The following is a 15,536-nucleotide window of genomic DNA, read 5'->3' as shown; positions in this document are numbered from 1 at the left end:
ATGAAAACCCAGCTTTTTATCTTCTCACAGGCTCTTCTCATTAGGTCATCATGCCAATTATTTCAGCTATTCTGAATTAAGGTAATCACTTTTGTCCAAGAATTGCTGCATGGTTTCACACAACCACAATTACAGATGTCTTAACAGTTTACTTGCTAGCAGTTTTTGAATACTCCTTTTTAACCCCATTTTAGATTAGCTTGCAAAATTTATTTTGCATCTGTTTTATTATGTTACAAACATTCATTTACTTGAAAAAAAAACAAATATTTCACTCCTGACATCTATAGCTAACTAGATGCAAGTGCTACTGAAATATACTACTACTTGATAATCGCAACAGCATCAAGGTTTTAAGGATGAAAGTACAATTTTAACAGCCGCAGTTCTAGGCTCTTATCACTGTTCTCAGCACTGCCTTTTTTCAGATTATGGCAGAAAGTACAATTCCCTAGTTTTTTTTGGTAGTTTCTGTACATACCACCATCTTCGAGCTTTCTCAAAAACAACAAGAAAAACACAATAAAACAATTTATGGTTTGGTCAAGTCTTCCCCATCCCCCCCCCCCCCAAAAGAAGTAATTTAGGCACTGTTTCGAGTTAAACCCAATATGTTGCAAATCCTTTGAACCAGAAAAGCAGTTCAAATGCCAAAAAGACATTTGATCTGCAAGTCCTTTGAAACAACTCCCACTTTTGTTTTTAAGAATCTTTGCTAACAAAAAGGAAGCAGTTCCAGTTTGTTTTTCTAGGTTGCAAGAAGTGTGCTTCAACTTTAAGCTAGGTTTTTCCTGTTTTATTACATTTACAGAAATTATGGACTCCATCAAATAAGTTTTTTCAACCTTTTATTTCCCCTATTTAGGAAACCTTAAATCCTGCCCGAACTGCTATCCTGCTTGTGCCTTATCCTATCTGTTCTTTCCTGGAAATCACTGCAAAAGGTTAAATAAAGAGATTCAGCTTTAGGAACTGAAGAACAACATGTCTGACAGTTTGTAGAGAGTCCTCTGACAATCTGGGTATTAAATGCAGTCCAAGTAGAAAGCTCCAAGAACAGAATTCAGACAAGTCAATCCTGAGAGGCAGAATTAAATTACTACAATGCTCTCTAGGATCTGATTCTAACTGATTACCACCAGTGCTTGCACTACTTCTTCTGACCCCAAGAATACTGCTGTCTCTTTAACTGGAGATAAAGAGGAAACAAGAAGATTTTTGTAAGGCTTCTGTTACAAATGAACTGGAAATAATATGCCAAGAAACATGAGTATCCCTACAGCCATAAATGTCAAATTCTACCAAGCTATCACAAAAACAAACTTACACTATGGCAGGAAAATCCGGTAAGGGTGCTGCCTCAAACAGTATTCGAAGTCCAGCTTGCACTTGGTCTCTATGGTCTGATGTTAAAGCAAATGTCAAAGGTGTAATCAAGCGCTGATCCTAAAAGAAACTACTTTGATCAAATACAATGCAAGTCAACAACAAGAAGAAGACATCACAATACACCAAGGCCTATTAGCACAGAAATGCTTTATTCAAAACTGAAGCTACCTTTCCAAAGTTTACCTTTCTAAGTTTCTGAAGCCTGAAATCAATGAAGTAGAAATGACTAAAAATAGTTTGTACTTGGGGGTATTATAAACTTGTTTTCCTATTTAAGTCAAGGCAACAGATAAAAGACTACTTAATTCCTTTAAGTTTTGAAGTACTTGGTTTTAATGATATAAAAAGTCATAAGCTTAAGATATTATTAGAATTTACAGAGAACCTTGGCACTCTCATTACTACCCATTAAATTTCACAATATTATCCATTTTTGAAAGAACCCCCCCCAAGAACAATATGAAATATTTGACAGTCTGAATAAATTTTACATTTACAAAGTGAACTGTTAAGGTGTCATCTGACCAATAGCTACCAGAAGCTGTTTCATCTATGTGAAGTCATAAATTGGGTGGATATACTTAACAGAAACCAACACCACAAATCACTCAAATATATGGCTGTGATAACTTTTTGCTAGTTTACTACCTTTAAAATGTAGTCCTAATGCGGTCTTATACAGACACTCCTTACCAAACAGCTGAATATCATTTCACATGCATTACTGAAATGTGCAAGTGAGTTGAGTAAAAGTAAACTGCTGTTATTTTAGAAGAATTAACAATGGAACAACCTTCAAAAATTGTGCCCAGGGGACTATATTTCCCTGAAAGTTTTACCACTTCAAAGATATGCACACAAAACATTCAGAATTAAAACTACTGCAGTGCTATGACACTCTCCTTCACAGATATGTTTTAAAAGAGATTTTACATCATACCTGTAAAATTTTGTAGAAGCTGACTTCCATACTAGGTACCTCCTGCTTAAGTCTGCTCATAAGATCAAGTGTTTTCAAAATAACATCAGCAGCAAGTTTGCTTTCAATGCAAATGGAAAAGCAAAGTGGAAAAAGAAAAAAGAGTGAGATTTGTCAAATCAGCACTGACAAATAAATTCAGTTGACCCACAAAACAGACAGATACCTCCCCCACAAAATTAAACATGTCTAGCAAGGCACTGATGCCAACACCAAGAGAGATTACTCAGTTCCTTGGACGTGCTACTGAGCTTCCCCAGCATACTAAGGACAGTAACAGTGAAGCCCAAAGAACACTTCCAGCTTGAAAGCTAAGAGGGTTTAATCCCAGGTCAATTACATTTCACTATTGGTTGGCAATATAAGTGCAGCAACTACAGGCTAGACTACATTCTAGCTAATTATACTGAGCTGAAGTGGTTTATACGCCTTTAGTATGCTAATTTTTTCCACATACTGATGTATGATATTTCTGAACTCTAGTTACATAAAATCAAAATGGGAAGCTAGGTGTCATGAGCATTTCAGGTAAGCTTCGACTTGGATAAGATTCAACTACAGCATATGTGTAAAAGTGATCTTAAATCTCATAAGTGGAAGTTAACTTACCTCCAAAACAATATCAGAACATTTAAGCTAGATTTTCTTACTGAACTGAACAGTAACTTTTGCCACAAAAATACCAAATTTGATTCAAAAATACCGAATTACTTGTATTTAAATGGTACTTTTGACTAGAGTATGATTTCCTTTGAAACTATATCACCACTCTCATGCAAGTGTTGCTAAATTCGATTTTAGATGAACATGATTTTAGTGTGCTCACCACAGTTCAGAGTTCACTACCTTTGTCCCAAAACCAGTACCAACCCCACTATAGATAAATTGGTGTTCTATTAGAGATGCACATTGGCTGGCACTCAGCTCCTTTGAGGCATGCATTTTCAGTATGTCATCTCCACACAGCAGTAGACTAAGTTAAGAATAAAACTTAATATAGTCATCTTTAAGTACTGGCACATGAGGTTACATTATCTAATAGTAAAGGAAACAAGCTAGTATACTGAAACATGAGACCCTCCAAATATGCTTTTAAAATCCAATTCTATGAGCCACTTAACAGCCACACTTAATACACAAGCCAAGTAAGCTTCACTTTTCAATTAAAAAGCATATCTATTTGGAAACAGACAACTGGAGGACTAGGGAAATGCAACGGTCTATAAAATCATGAGTGACACAGAAGATGAACAAAAGCAAACAGTCAACCTCTAATACAAGAACTAGTTCTCTTGCTGAGAACTAGTGAAGAGACTTCTTCACAGAAATCCATTTAGGACTGCGTCTTGCAGTTGTGTCCTTTCTGCTACAGGACACTGTGGACATTAACTTCAATAAGGCAACTGGACAAAAGTCATAGAAGCAGAAAAAAAAGAGGAAGAAGAAACGCAGTTCCCCAAATAACTCATAGCTGGAAGCTTGAAAATGACGAGTAGTAGCACCACATTTGCCTTCTCCCCATGCTCTTCCCTAGGTCCAGCCACTGTCAGAGACAGTACGTTAGCCTAGACAGGCCAGAAAGGCCACTCTTACACCTAATGAAGGCAACCCCTTTACAAAGGGAAGAATGTAAAATGGTATCATTTCACATCTATTTTTCCTTGCATTTCACTGATCTGAACTTGCACCACATTTAGCTGGGTGCTTTATACTGTTGAACAGCCACCACATTTTATCCTGCATCACTGTAGTATTCAATTATTTCACAGCAACTAGAAAGCAACTTAAGGTCTTTCAGGATGACAGTCCTAAGCCAAATTATGATGTTGACTGTCATTAAAAGCTATTAAGTGACTCAAGATGGGCATTTCCTCTCATATCTTAGAGCAGCAGATCATAGTAGAGGAATAATAAATTAACTGCCAATAGGCATACAAAAAGGATATTTGTTAGAACACTAATAGCCTTGACCATTCTTTCACACTTTTTCTTCACTAATAGCTCATCCACAATCTGTTCTGGCATCTGAAGATGATCAAGGAGAACAGGCAGCAAAAGATCCACAAAGTGTTCAGCTGAGGCACTGTTGCCGCTATTAATAACATCCTGTAACAAACAAATTTTATGTCAATATTTAAAACCACAGAACAAGAGAACCAAGCCTATTCTACCCTTCTTCCACCAACCTGTCTTCTAGCTTTCCCAAACCACTGCTATTTCAGGTTTGTTTCAAGACTACTCAGTGTGACACTGGAGGAAGTTTAACAAAGAGCACAAAATCAGCAGACACCTTCTCACTTCTACTAGTCCTAACAAAAACAGTTCTTTACTGACAGTTCTGTACCCACCTAATTACTCCATGAACTGCCATACCTTCCACTTACCTTTCAGCATAGATGTATTAAAAAAATAAAAATAAAAAAAAATACACAGCTTGTCTTTAAAAGAAAGCTGATTTACAGCATGTGAAATTCTAGAACAAATTGTACTTCAGATATATATTTTACATGCTATTTTTCAAGTAAAACCGCAAAGATAGATTAAAATTTTAACTGTAACAGCAGATGTTCAGAAATCAATTCAAACACAAAATATAACTGCTAAGCTATTTAAACTCAATTATTAGTTTTGGTACCTCAAAAATCTCCTTGAAGAGCTGCAAAGCTAGAACTGAACAGTCTTCAGAGCCTTCCAATGGTTGGTTTGACAAGTGCACCAATGCAACAGATGGTTCAAAAGTCTTTGAGCGAGCCACAAATCTGGTATTTCCAGAGACTGGCAAGCCAGAGGGTTCCAGTATTGCCTGCCGCAGAGTACGACGCAGTTCCATCACAGAACAGAAGGCAAGTAGCAGTTCTAAGACCTGTGTGAAGTGAAGGGAAGAGTTAAAATATTTAAAAATCAAGTACTTCTACAGCAATTGTAACTCCTATAGCAAAAATCTACAGAGAAATTTAAGTTCCAAGCGGCTCCCCTTGGCATGTTGAAGAAGGTTAGCCAACAGTACTTTGAAGGATAGTTTTCTTTCCTGAAAGTCAAGTGAGCCACAGAAACACAGTTCCTTGGACTGGTGAAGATGAGGCTGGTAACAGCTAGTTTTCAGTGTACTGCTTCCTCATATATATATATATATATATATATAAATATAAATAAAAGTTGCTGCCTAGAAACCAATCAGCAGTAGAAATGCCTCAGCATGCAATCTGAATGAAGAAATCTATGGAAGGGAAATTGTTCCGAGATCTTAATGGATGTGTATGTGCACACTCAGAGATGAAGACAAAGGCCCCCTAGAAAGCTTCATCCTCAACATGCATTTCTAAAATCCACCCCATCGCACCTCCCCCCCCCACCCCCCAAAAAACCACACATACACAGGAGTATTAACATTTACTATTTACTATGAGTTGAAATGCATTCATAAAAAGTTTAAGATTTGTTTCATACATATTCAGCCCAAATATTTTCAGGACATTTCATATTTTAATCTTCAGCAACAGATACCAAATGTGTTTCATTTACACAAGGTGGCAGTGAGGTAAAGGTAAATGCAAAGGTGAACTGTTTAATTCAAAGAGGCATCAATTTGTTCAACTACTATGAGTGAAATAACTTATGGTCTCTGAAACTAATAGCATGGTTTCATGATCATTAGTTCAAAATCTGAGGAGTATTAATTCAATTTTTGGTCAGTCCAGTGACGCACACACTGCATTTCTGGTGCAGTTCTGCGCATTTTTTATTAGCCAAAGCAGAAAAAGGTGCTTATGTTGGCCTTTTGTCTTTATGCCAGTTGTCTGAAAGCAGACATACAACCAACCTCTGCACAGTCAGCCTTGATGGCCTTTTGAACAACTAAGATTTATAGTGGATCAGTGCTGACTTCAAGACTCTTAAGTGATCTACAATTTATTTCCTCATCAACCCTAGTACATAAGAAACCTGCTTTTGACTACAAAAGTGGAACCAGGTTAGGAAGTATGAGCAATTAGCTTTATGCTGAAAAAAGTATAAATACCTTAGCTGATGAATCAGGATCCCTTCCATGAAGAAGATCTAATACTTGCCCAAGGCATGAGGTGAAGTGCTCATATCTACAGCATACATAAGATTTATACCAAGAGATAAATGCAAGTGTCACGTTCCACTTTTCACCCCCAAACACTTCAAGTACAGATTTGACAGTCTTGATAGTTTACACAGATTCAATGATGTAATTTCTATTTAGAGGCTAAACTTTAAAAATACTCTAAAAATGAAAGCAAATTCCTTAAAACAACAGCAACTAAATTCTACCAGCTGGACTTGCAAACCACTAGTCAAGCATTCCACACAACTACTCTGTAGTGCCCTCCACTAAAATTATTACAACTTGGACAATATTATTCTATTTTAAAACACAGCAGGCCTGTGAAATGGCAACATAGCTATTCATCAAGTTGTCTGACCACTAGTACTGGCCAGAGAAATAGAATTACTGGACATAACCACTAAATAATGTTCCTTAAGTGACAATGAAAGGACAGATTTCAGTTCACTCTACTTTTGTATGAAATTGGTAACACAAGAATTCCTTTAGTTTCTAATATAAGATGCTATAAGCAAACAGTAACATTCAAGAAGCACCTAGGAATTTTTTTTCCAGGGTTTGGTTCAGAATACAAATGGCATATAGCCCAACAAAAGCTTAGGAGAAAGATCCTGCATTTTTATAAAGTGAAGTTATACCTGGTAAGAAAATCTGCAATTTTGGGGTTCTTCAGAAGATCCACAAGTAGATCAACAGAATATTTTCTTGTTAGTGTACCATCTCCATTTACAACAATATTGAATATTAGCTGAAAAGTCTGATGGATATTTCGAGCATGAAAGAGCTGAAATGAAGAAGAAAAAGTTACATACAATGTACATACTTACCTTGCACAGGTCTCTTAATAAAATTGGCTGGAATCACAATCTGATTTAGCCACGGTGGCTGTTAATTTTATCTATAACTTAATAGAATAGACTTCAAAGCATCACTTACTTTTTCTCCTACTTCTTCATTTAAAGTAAGACTTGATAACACTGAAAGTGCAAACACAACCACAGTCAAACTACTATGGGCCAGGAAACTTATCAAGGTACGATAGAAACTCTTCACATTATTCTAAAGCAGAAAAGAGAAACACAGGCATTACAGATTTTATTCCATTTTATAAACACACCAAACTTACAGCTAGTACATATTTATAAGTGACACAAATCATGAATAATGATACCAGAATCTTAGAATGATAACAAGTTTTTCTGGGAAATCTATTTTAGTGTTCTGCCAACGTACAACTACTTGGGGGCTGATGTCAATGACTATATCCTCTGTTGAATTTGATCAGTGGAAAATTAAAAGGAATTCCATCATTTTTGCTAAAACATCCCTGCAGAAAGCAAGCTATCAACGAAAATTGACCCTCCCCCACCTCCTCTCTGCTCCGTGATCAGATTTGAAAAGTTTCTCCCTCTTTTTTGCCCTTCTTCCAAGAAATACATACTACAACATTCCCTGCCATGCAGATGAATTTGTATTTCTCGATTATGAGTTATGTTTGCAGCAATTAATGAAGAGATGGGAACTGAGCACCTAACATATGGATGTTTATTTGAAAATTCTGGAGCCCTGACCTGACATCAAGATCAGTGACAATTACTGATTTATCTTTTGAAATCTCTCTTTCTTGATCCAAGTTACTGCTGCTTGCCAGAAATCCTTCCAGTCTTTAGGTTGACATTTAGTTTTTCTGAGGAAGAGACACCCAAATTTTAAGTTCACCTTTCACTCATAGAAAAGAGTTGTGGAAACAGCATGCTTAATGTGAGCTTGTGTAACAGCATAGCAAGGTACAAAAGGAAAGAATAACCAACTTCCTGTTCTACAGATTATTTTCTCCAGTTTGGGAGAAATAACTGCCAGCTCTTGAAAACAAACAGGTCAGGATTGTTATTGCTACAGAAAAGGTGCATAAGAAATACAAAGTTAACTTCACAGAGTTAAATAACTCTCTCTTGTTCTCAACCCAGAGAATCATGCCACAAAAAAAAAAAAAGTTCTTACCAAAGACTTTATTTGAGTTTGAATGGATAAGTTGTGACGACAGAGGTTTGCCAAGAGTCCTAAACACGGTATTGTTAACTCATCTTCAGTGGATTGACTTCCAAAAAAAAAAAAAAGTCTACAAGTTTAAAAGTTTAAACAAATCTGTTCATATTAAAACATCCAGAATTTAATTATAACAAATGTGTGGTTTCGAGTAAGACACCATTCCTCCAAGCAAAGTAAAATTTAGATTTGCAGTCCCCATAATGCGGGCAGCTTTTAATTGAGCATAACAGTAAAAATAAGGTCCTGATTTTCCTGCAAGCACTTTTAATAGTCATCAGACCTCTCACAAGAGATTTGCACAGAATTCATAATATCATAATTCTGTTCCTAATGGCAAGCAGGAATTTTCTCCTGGATTTTGTCTTTGTTAGGCCCCATTTTTGGATTGGGGGAGGGGGCAGGGCCTAAGATGCCAATTCAAACTCAGCCTCTGAAAGTCCCATACTTATTCCATTTGACAATCTGTAACAGTGTTTTTAAAGAAAAATCTCTGGTAACTTCAGAGCAAATATGTCACAATTCATTCTAGAGACCGGATTAGTACAACAAGCTAAAGATCTTGGGAAAATTTAGAAACTTAGCTAGATATTTCCCATAAACAAAGACAACGGAGTATATACTTACACATGATGCATTAGAAATGAAATTAATTCATCAATGTTGGCACCAGCATGAAAAACTTGAACATTGTAGGTTAGCCTCTGCAGCAGCTGAATACTCTGAGGAAATAAAAGTTATTCACATACATCTTTCTTATAGCATCTCATTGAAGAATGTTTCAAGTACAAAAGGTATTTTCCTACAGCTGGAACCAAAAAATAAGTAGCAAGACACTGCAACTAAACTCATTTTCACACTCTGCAACATTAACATTACAATTACACAAGCTGCTGCAAGCACACTGAGTACTTTCCTACTATGTTGATCTGCATGTACTTATTAATCTGTTTGTGCTTTTAATAAGGTTTTATTTTTACAGATAAGTTACTTTTTTTGTCCATCCAATTCTCTCCATTGCTTGGTCAGCAAGTTCTCCATTCGATCAGTGAGAAAGGGGTTTTGTCCTATTGAAACACCTAGAAGCTTCGCCAAAACCCCCAAAACACTTTGCAATCTCTTGCAGAAAGCTTATCTACAATATCTCTCCCACTGACAGGGCAAGTCACCTGAATCCTTAAGTACTCTGGTACTCCTAGTGCTTTGGTAGACATCTAGAACACAAGAAAAGCGTTCTTTACTGGATCCTTAATTAATTTTCCACAGATCAAGGGTAACAGAACTGCTAGCAAATTCATCTGCTGCTTTCCCTCCCCAGAGAAGAGATGTGATCAGAGGTAATTAACAAATGGTAGTCAACAAGTACCTGTTGAAAGCTCAGAGCCAGGTGTAAGAAAGCCTGCACATACTTAAAAACACAGGAATTTTTGCTAGAACCGATGAATGCACAGAAAGGACATATGAAAGTCTGAAGTCTGATTCCAAGACATTGTGTTTTGACTGAAGAATCAATAATGTGTGCACTTGGCTCCTGAGAGAGAGCTTCCTGAAGCACAGCCCTTTCCTTGCATTCACTGTCAGATATCCCTAAGCAGAGGGAAAGAGGCATACAGGCCCAGCAAAAGTTAAATGAGTGAAGGGGAAGCTGTGGCTGCCAGTTCTCATTGAATTTCAGCAACCACCTGTCAATGTACTGACTAGAGAAACAACCTCCAGATTTTTTTGCTATGGACAACACTAGGAAAAATAACTAAGTTTACTTCAGAAAAATTGGAAAATAAGCTTCCAAGCTCTCAGGCAGCAATTTCTTGAAGTAGACAATTGTAGTTTCAAAAAGCAGTTGTTTTTGTGAATTAAAGCACTTGAGAAGTACAAGCAAGAATAAATAAAGAACAAACACCGAACTCCACGTGGTGTTAAAATCCTATCATACTAGCCTCAGACAGCAAAGAAGATATGTAGCTTTGATCAGGTTTCCCTCAACACATTATTTCAGGTAGCACCTTTAAAAAGTTATTGTATGCGTACCGTATAGTATTTGCTGTGCAACAATAACAAAGTATTAAGCACAAGTTCCAGTTACCTGTAATAGGACTGGATCACTAAGGTTGGTAGAACTTCGATGAACCACGCCTACCAGCACACTGGTCAGATTGTAGGTATCCTGAAGAGCTTCTCTAGTCTCATTGTCTAAAGCTAGAATTTAAAAGTATTATTAATAAAAAAACCTATGTAATAGCAAAAGTAACAGTTATATTAGTTAGTGATTTAAGCAGAAGCCAGGAGAGTCAAGGCCTTGGACAAGTTTTTTGGTATATATTTCACAAGTAATTACAAATAAAAATCACAGCTCCTGTACATTTGCATCTATCTCACTTCTTAACTTACATGCAAGTGAAACACCAATACTTTCCCTTAAGATGCATGGACAATGAGGAAACTGCCCCCCTGCTTACCAATAAAGTTTTAGGTCTATTTGAGATCTTGAGTCCCGCACGCTTAAACTTTAACACCAATGATTTTAGTTTCCTTGCTTCATGCTCAGGTGGGAAAGTAGACTAAGACTGGTATCTTGATAGTTACCTAGCAATACAGCGAAACATGAAAAGCCAAATTCTGCTTAGGCAGTCCAGGAAAAGGAGGAGCAAACAAGGATGACAAAAAGTAAGCAATAGATCAGTTGGAGGAGAACCGAATCTTAAAATTTTCCCAGCCTGACAGATGGGGGCAAGGTTGAAACAGCAACAAATCTCTTTTCAGACTAGCCATTTGGAGAAACTCAAAGGAAGCTCAAAAGAGGCTAAGAAACAAGAAGCAGAGCAGAAACAACAGGCCATCCTAAAGGACTCGGATCCCCCCAAACCACTCACACATGATAGGAAACTCCAGACAGAGTGAAGCAAATAGTGAATCTTTCACTATATATGTAGCCTATGTGTGTGTTATGGTAGGCACAGAGTTCCCTAGACAATGAAGTCCCACTTCCATGAAACAGAAGGGGAAAAAAAAAAAAAAGAAAAAAATCCCAAACATCCAGAGAAACAAATGAGAGGCACTAGAGCCTATTCCCTAATCCAGAAACTTGAAGCACATGGGCCAAGGGCACTGGAGACTCTGAACTGCCACCTAACAAGGCCCTCAACTGGAGAACTGAACTGAGGCTATGACAATTGATGTATCATGGTTTCTCCCTCCCTCTGCATCCCCTAGGCAGATTTCTTCACTTCATAAAAATGGTAGTATTTTCAGGCTTGAGAAAAAACACAAAAAACAAGGCAAAACAAAAAACAAAAACCACCCACCAAGGAACCCCCCCACCAAGGAACCCCCAAGAAAATGATTCCTCAGGCTGCTAGCAAAGAAGCAAATTCTGGCAAGCACAATCATTGTTTTTTCCACAGGAAAAACTCCAAATATGTTTCTAATGGTGATTTAACATCTCATCTAGCCTTGTATGTACAGTAGTGCCTCAGTCACTCAACACCGTTAAGACGAAAAACAGTTAATCTTTCACTGCTTATGCTTTTTATAGGAAGTTGATTACACACCACAGACCCAGCACCTGTCTTGTCTTTCCTTTCTCAGACCCAGGCTAAAAAGTTAGATACAAAACTTACCTAGCTGTGATAGCAAAGTAACCACAGACAAGGTTAGAGAAGGGTTTGTATTAGCATCCTCAAGGAGTTCTACTAGGCAAATAAGACATTCACTTGGTAGAATCTGGTTTGAGGCAAATAATCTCGTAAGCTTCAGCCCAGAGATAACCTGGAAAGAAAGGGAGGGGGAGAAAAAAAAAAAAAGCCATTCATACATATACACATACACACGCACACACAGACACACACTTCCCTTCCCTTCCCCCCCCCCCCCGGGTATTCAAACAGTTACTTATCTGCAACAAGGTATTTAGCACAAAAGTCAAAGCATGGAGTTGTATTAGAATTAAAAATCTTTTCCCATATTTGACAGAGAATGTAAGTGCCATTCTAATAGGACACTCATGTTCACATTTGCTGCTGTCTCTAGCTCAGATTTGTTTCTAAACAAACAAACAAAAACACCCCCCCCCCCCCCCAAAAAAAAACCCACACAACACCACACACGCGCACTCTTCATTCCTGTGCACACGTCCCCTTTAGTCTTGGAAAAGGCCTAGTTTATGATGTGGTCTTTTATAACAGAGGGGAGCTTCTTTTGTTTGTTTGCTTGATTACTTGCTTTGTAACAGCTATTTTAACAGCATTCTTTTCAAACTAATAGCTGTAGCAGAACAACACTTTGCATTTCTTCACACATTAAAGTGAATTAATACCAGAGGCTTACTCTTCCCACATATATTTTAGGACAGATAACAGATAGGGTTTATCTATTCTGAAGGAGTAATTAAACATATTGCTCAATACAAACATTTAATGATTAGCCACCTTCAATCAATCCTACAGACCGTTCTACAAAGAAAAGGACTGGAATACAAAGGTATTATTTTGCATAAAGATAAGCAGCAACAGGTAATGCTGCTTTGTGAATACTCTATACTGTAAGCCAGAAAACTTGAACATCTTGAATTCATGGAAGGCATATAAGAAGACGCCAAAAATGACACATCCGCGCAGCAATACAGGTAGACATAAGTTGCACAGGCATAATAGAGCAACATAATGTTGTTTATGCATATCTCCGGTATACATCTTCACAGTAATTAGCCAAAACTCAGCTAAACTGAATACTAATTGCCATATTAACATTAAAACAAACAAACAAACAAACCAACTATATTTGAGAAAGGTACCCTGCAGATTTGGTGATAGATCTTCAGCCGATGTCTCTATTTTTCATCATATTAGGCATACTTACTGAGACAGCTGTATTTAAGCATGAGGCAGTCAGGAAAGACAACACAACTACCTTCTTAGCTGCAAGCATCTTTGAATATACATTGCATGAAACAGGCAAACTCTAGATACAAGATCAGTTTGTCATTCAAACGACATTTTTCAAGTTGTGAAAGCAAATGACATCTGCGGGTCAGAATTTCAGGGGTACGTAAAAATAACAATAAAAAGAGAAACTCATAAGTTATGCTATATGCATAGCATATGTGCATATTGGTATAGAGAATGCATCCGTAGACCTACACATACAGCATAAATTGTTATAATAAAGAATAAGGTAGTAACACGCGGATATTGTTAAACATTTAAATGTTTCTTCTTTCCGACGGCCTCGGCCATGGAGGGCGGGCACTCTGCGGGAGAGGCCGCGGCCAGCCCGGTACGCGCCAACCGACGCCGGCGGCCGTTGCAGGCAGCGGCGGCGCGGGCCGGCCGAGACCCCGCTGCGGCCGCTCATGGCGGAGGGGAGCCAGCCGAGGGCGGACCCGAGGAGGTGCCAAGAGCCACTCGAGCCCTCAAGCTCGAGGGGGCATCACGGCCACCCGCTCCCCGCCGCGCCAGGAGCGGTGCCGTTCTCACCTCCAGACTGCGCTGCAGGAGCGCCGCGTTGGGCGGCGTCTTGGAGGCCCGGTACTGCGCGGCGGCCAGGAGTAGGGACTTCATGCAGCCCGAGGCGTCCATAGTGGCCGGGCTCTCCCGGCGGCGCAGCGCGGCCTCCCCTCAGTCCCCGCTCGTATTTCCCGCCGGTGCCGCCATTTTGCGGGCAGGATCCACTGAGGGGAGCGCCCGCCTACCTCGCCCGCCGCGCGGGGCATGGCGGGAAGGACACCGCCTCCGCCATCTTGCCTTACGGGTGATGGAAGGGGCGGGGAGAAGGCGCCGCTTTTGTGACGTAACAGCGGGACATGCCTACGCGCGGAGCGGCTGCGGCGGGGGCGCGGGCGGCTGTTGGGCACCGCCTGGGGCGGGGTTAGGGGAGGGGGGGACAGGCAGAGGCCGCAGATGTCCGGTGGCGTGTCCTGTCTCGGCTCTCGTCCCGCGCAGGTGGGAGGTCGGAAAGTATCGGCTGACGTCTGAAGCTTCAGCGTGTGCTTTTTTTGGAAACTTCGTGCACAGTTTTTTTTTCTAATGTACTAAGTCTGTGAATAAGTTAGGAACGTGTATATTGACACCTCCTCCCCCCCATTATATTGTTAACAGAACACATACGTTCCTATAAAGTACAGCTGAATAAGTTAGTCTACTTCCACTCCAGGTCCCTGCTGCCTGTTCTAAGTACTCCAGCCTTCGAAAGGTGTGTGCGTCATTTGTCTTCCAGTGTGCTTTGCGTGTCGGAGCTAAGGTCCGGCCAGTGACAAGAGTGTGGGCTGGACTTGCTCTTGAATTGCAATACGGCACTCTGAATCTGAGTCCCACACGCTACTGCCCGCAGCTCAGCGTGGGCACCATTGTGATTATCAATTACAGAGCAGCGCTGCCTGGTGTGTGGTCCCTGTCAGCTGTGAGCAAAAGTCAGTTCAGCCATCGGGAATCACACAGTAGGGCTCATGAGGTGCAGCCCGAGACCCTCTGTGGTCACCTGGCCTTTTCATCAGGTTGAACATCAGTGTGACTAATCACATGCATGACAGCTGTGACTCTTATTACAGAAAAACTATGCAATGATGTAGACTGTTAACAGCCAAGCGAGCGTAGTTTGGATATGTCAACACAGCAGATGCTCAATCTGGTACATGTGATGACCAAGTGTCAGGCAGGCTGCTGAATTCTGCTGGTAGAGAGATGCATCAATGCATTATGTTTCTACAAAGTAAGATTTTTTCCTCCAATAGTACCATTTTTCATGGGTAACTACTTTCTTTTCAATTCATAAATTTTGGACACATATATTAGTAATTTTGGTAATGTCTGGGTTAATTAATATACTTAGTTTTCATCTCCTTCATGCTACAAGCACCAGTTAAGCCTGACATCAGAAACTGTTAGCACTGTAAGTTCACAGTGAAGTCCAAAGCAGTGTAACATCTAAAAGTCCTGCAACAAATACTGGTGAAAAAGATATATAACAAAAAAGAAATATAACTAGTTTTACCCCTATGGAATACATAAACAACTTATGAAAGATACTAAACAAACACTT

The 15,536-nt window shown here is 39.3% G+C and overlaps 1 protein-coding gene across 1 annotated transcript in view; it reads right to left on the bottom strand.

Annotated features, from left to right (window-relative positions):
* The window catches only part of CIP2A (cellular inhibitor of PP2A), a 31,376-nt gene extending 17,211 nt beyond the window's left edge, over positions 1–14,165 (bottom strand). The window contains exons 1-13 of the mRNA XM_067300720.1: positions 13,976–14,165; positions 12,122–12,269; positions 10,588–10,700; positions 9,132–9,226; positions 8,460–8,556; positions 7,395–7,517; positions 7,097–7,242; positions 6,387–6,462; positions 5,004–5,231; positions 4,315–4,474; positions 3,195–3,336; positions 2,330–2,429; positions 1,328–1,446 (exon numbers count right to left, since the gene is read on the bottom strand). Coding sequence (XP_067156821.1) covers positions 1,328–1,446; positions 2,330–2,429; positions 3,195–3,336; positions 4,315–4,474; positions 5,004–5,231; positions 6,387–6,462; positions 7,097–7,242; positions 7,395–7,517; positions 8,460–8,556; positions 9,132–9,226; positions 10,588–10,700; positions 12,122–12,269; positions 13,976–14,077 — 1,649 coding nt within the window. The 5' untranslated portion in view covers positions 14,078–14,165. The remainder of the gene's footprint in view (positions 1–1,327; positions 1,447–2,329; positions 2,430–3,194; positions 3,337–4,314; positions 4,475–5,003; positions 5,232–6,386; positions 6,463–7,096; positions 7,243–7,394; positions 7,518–8,459; positions 8,557–9,131; positions 9,227–10,587; positions 10,701–12,121; positions 12,270–13,975) is intronic.
* Positions 14,166–15,536: the final 1,371 nt, after the last annotated feature.

The sequence above is a fragment of the Apteryx mantelli genome, chromosome 1 (assembly GCF_036417845.1).
Source record: "Apteryx mantelli isolate bAptMan1 chromosome 1, bAptMan1.hap1, whole genome shotgun sequence".
Classification (NCBI taxonomy): Eukaryota; Metazoa; Chordata; class Aves; order Apterygiformes; family Apterygidae; genus Apteryx; species Apteryx mantelli.
This window is presented reverse-complemented; position numbering and strand designations above follow the sequence as displayed.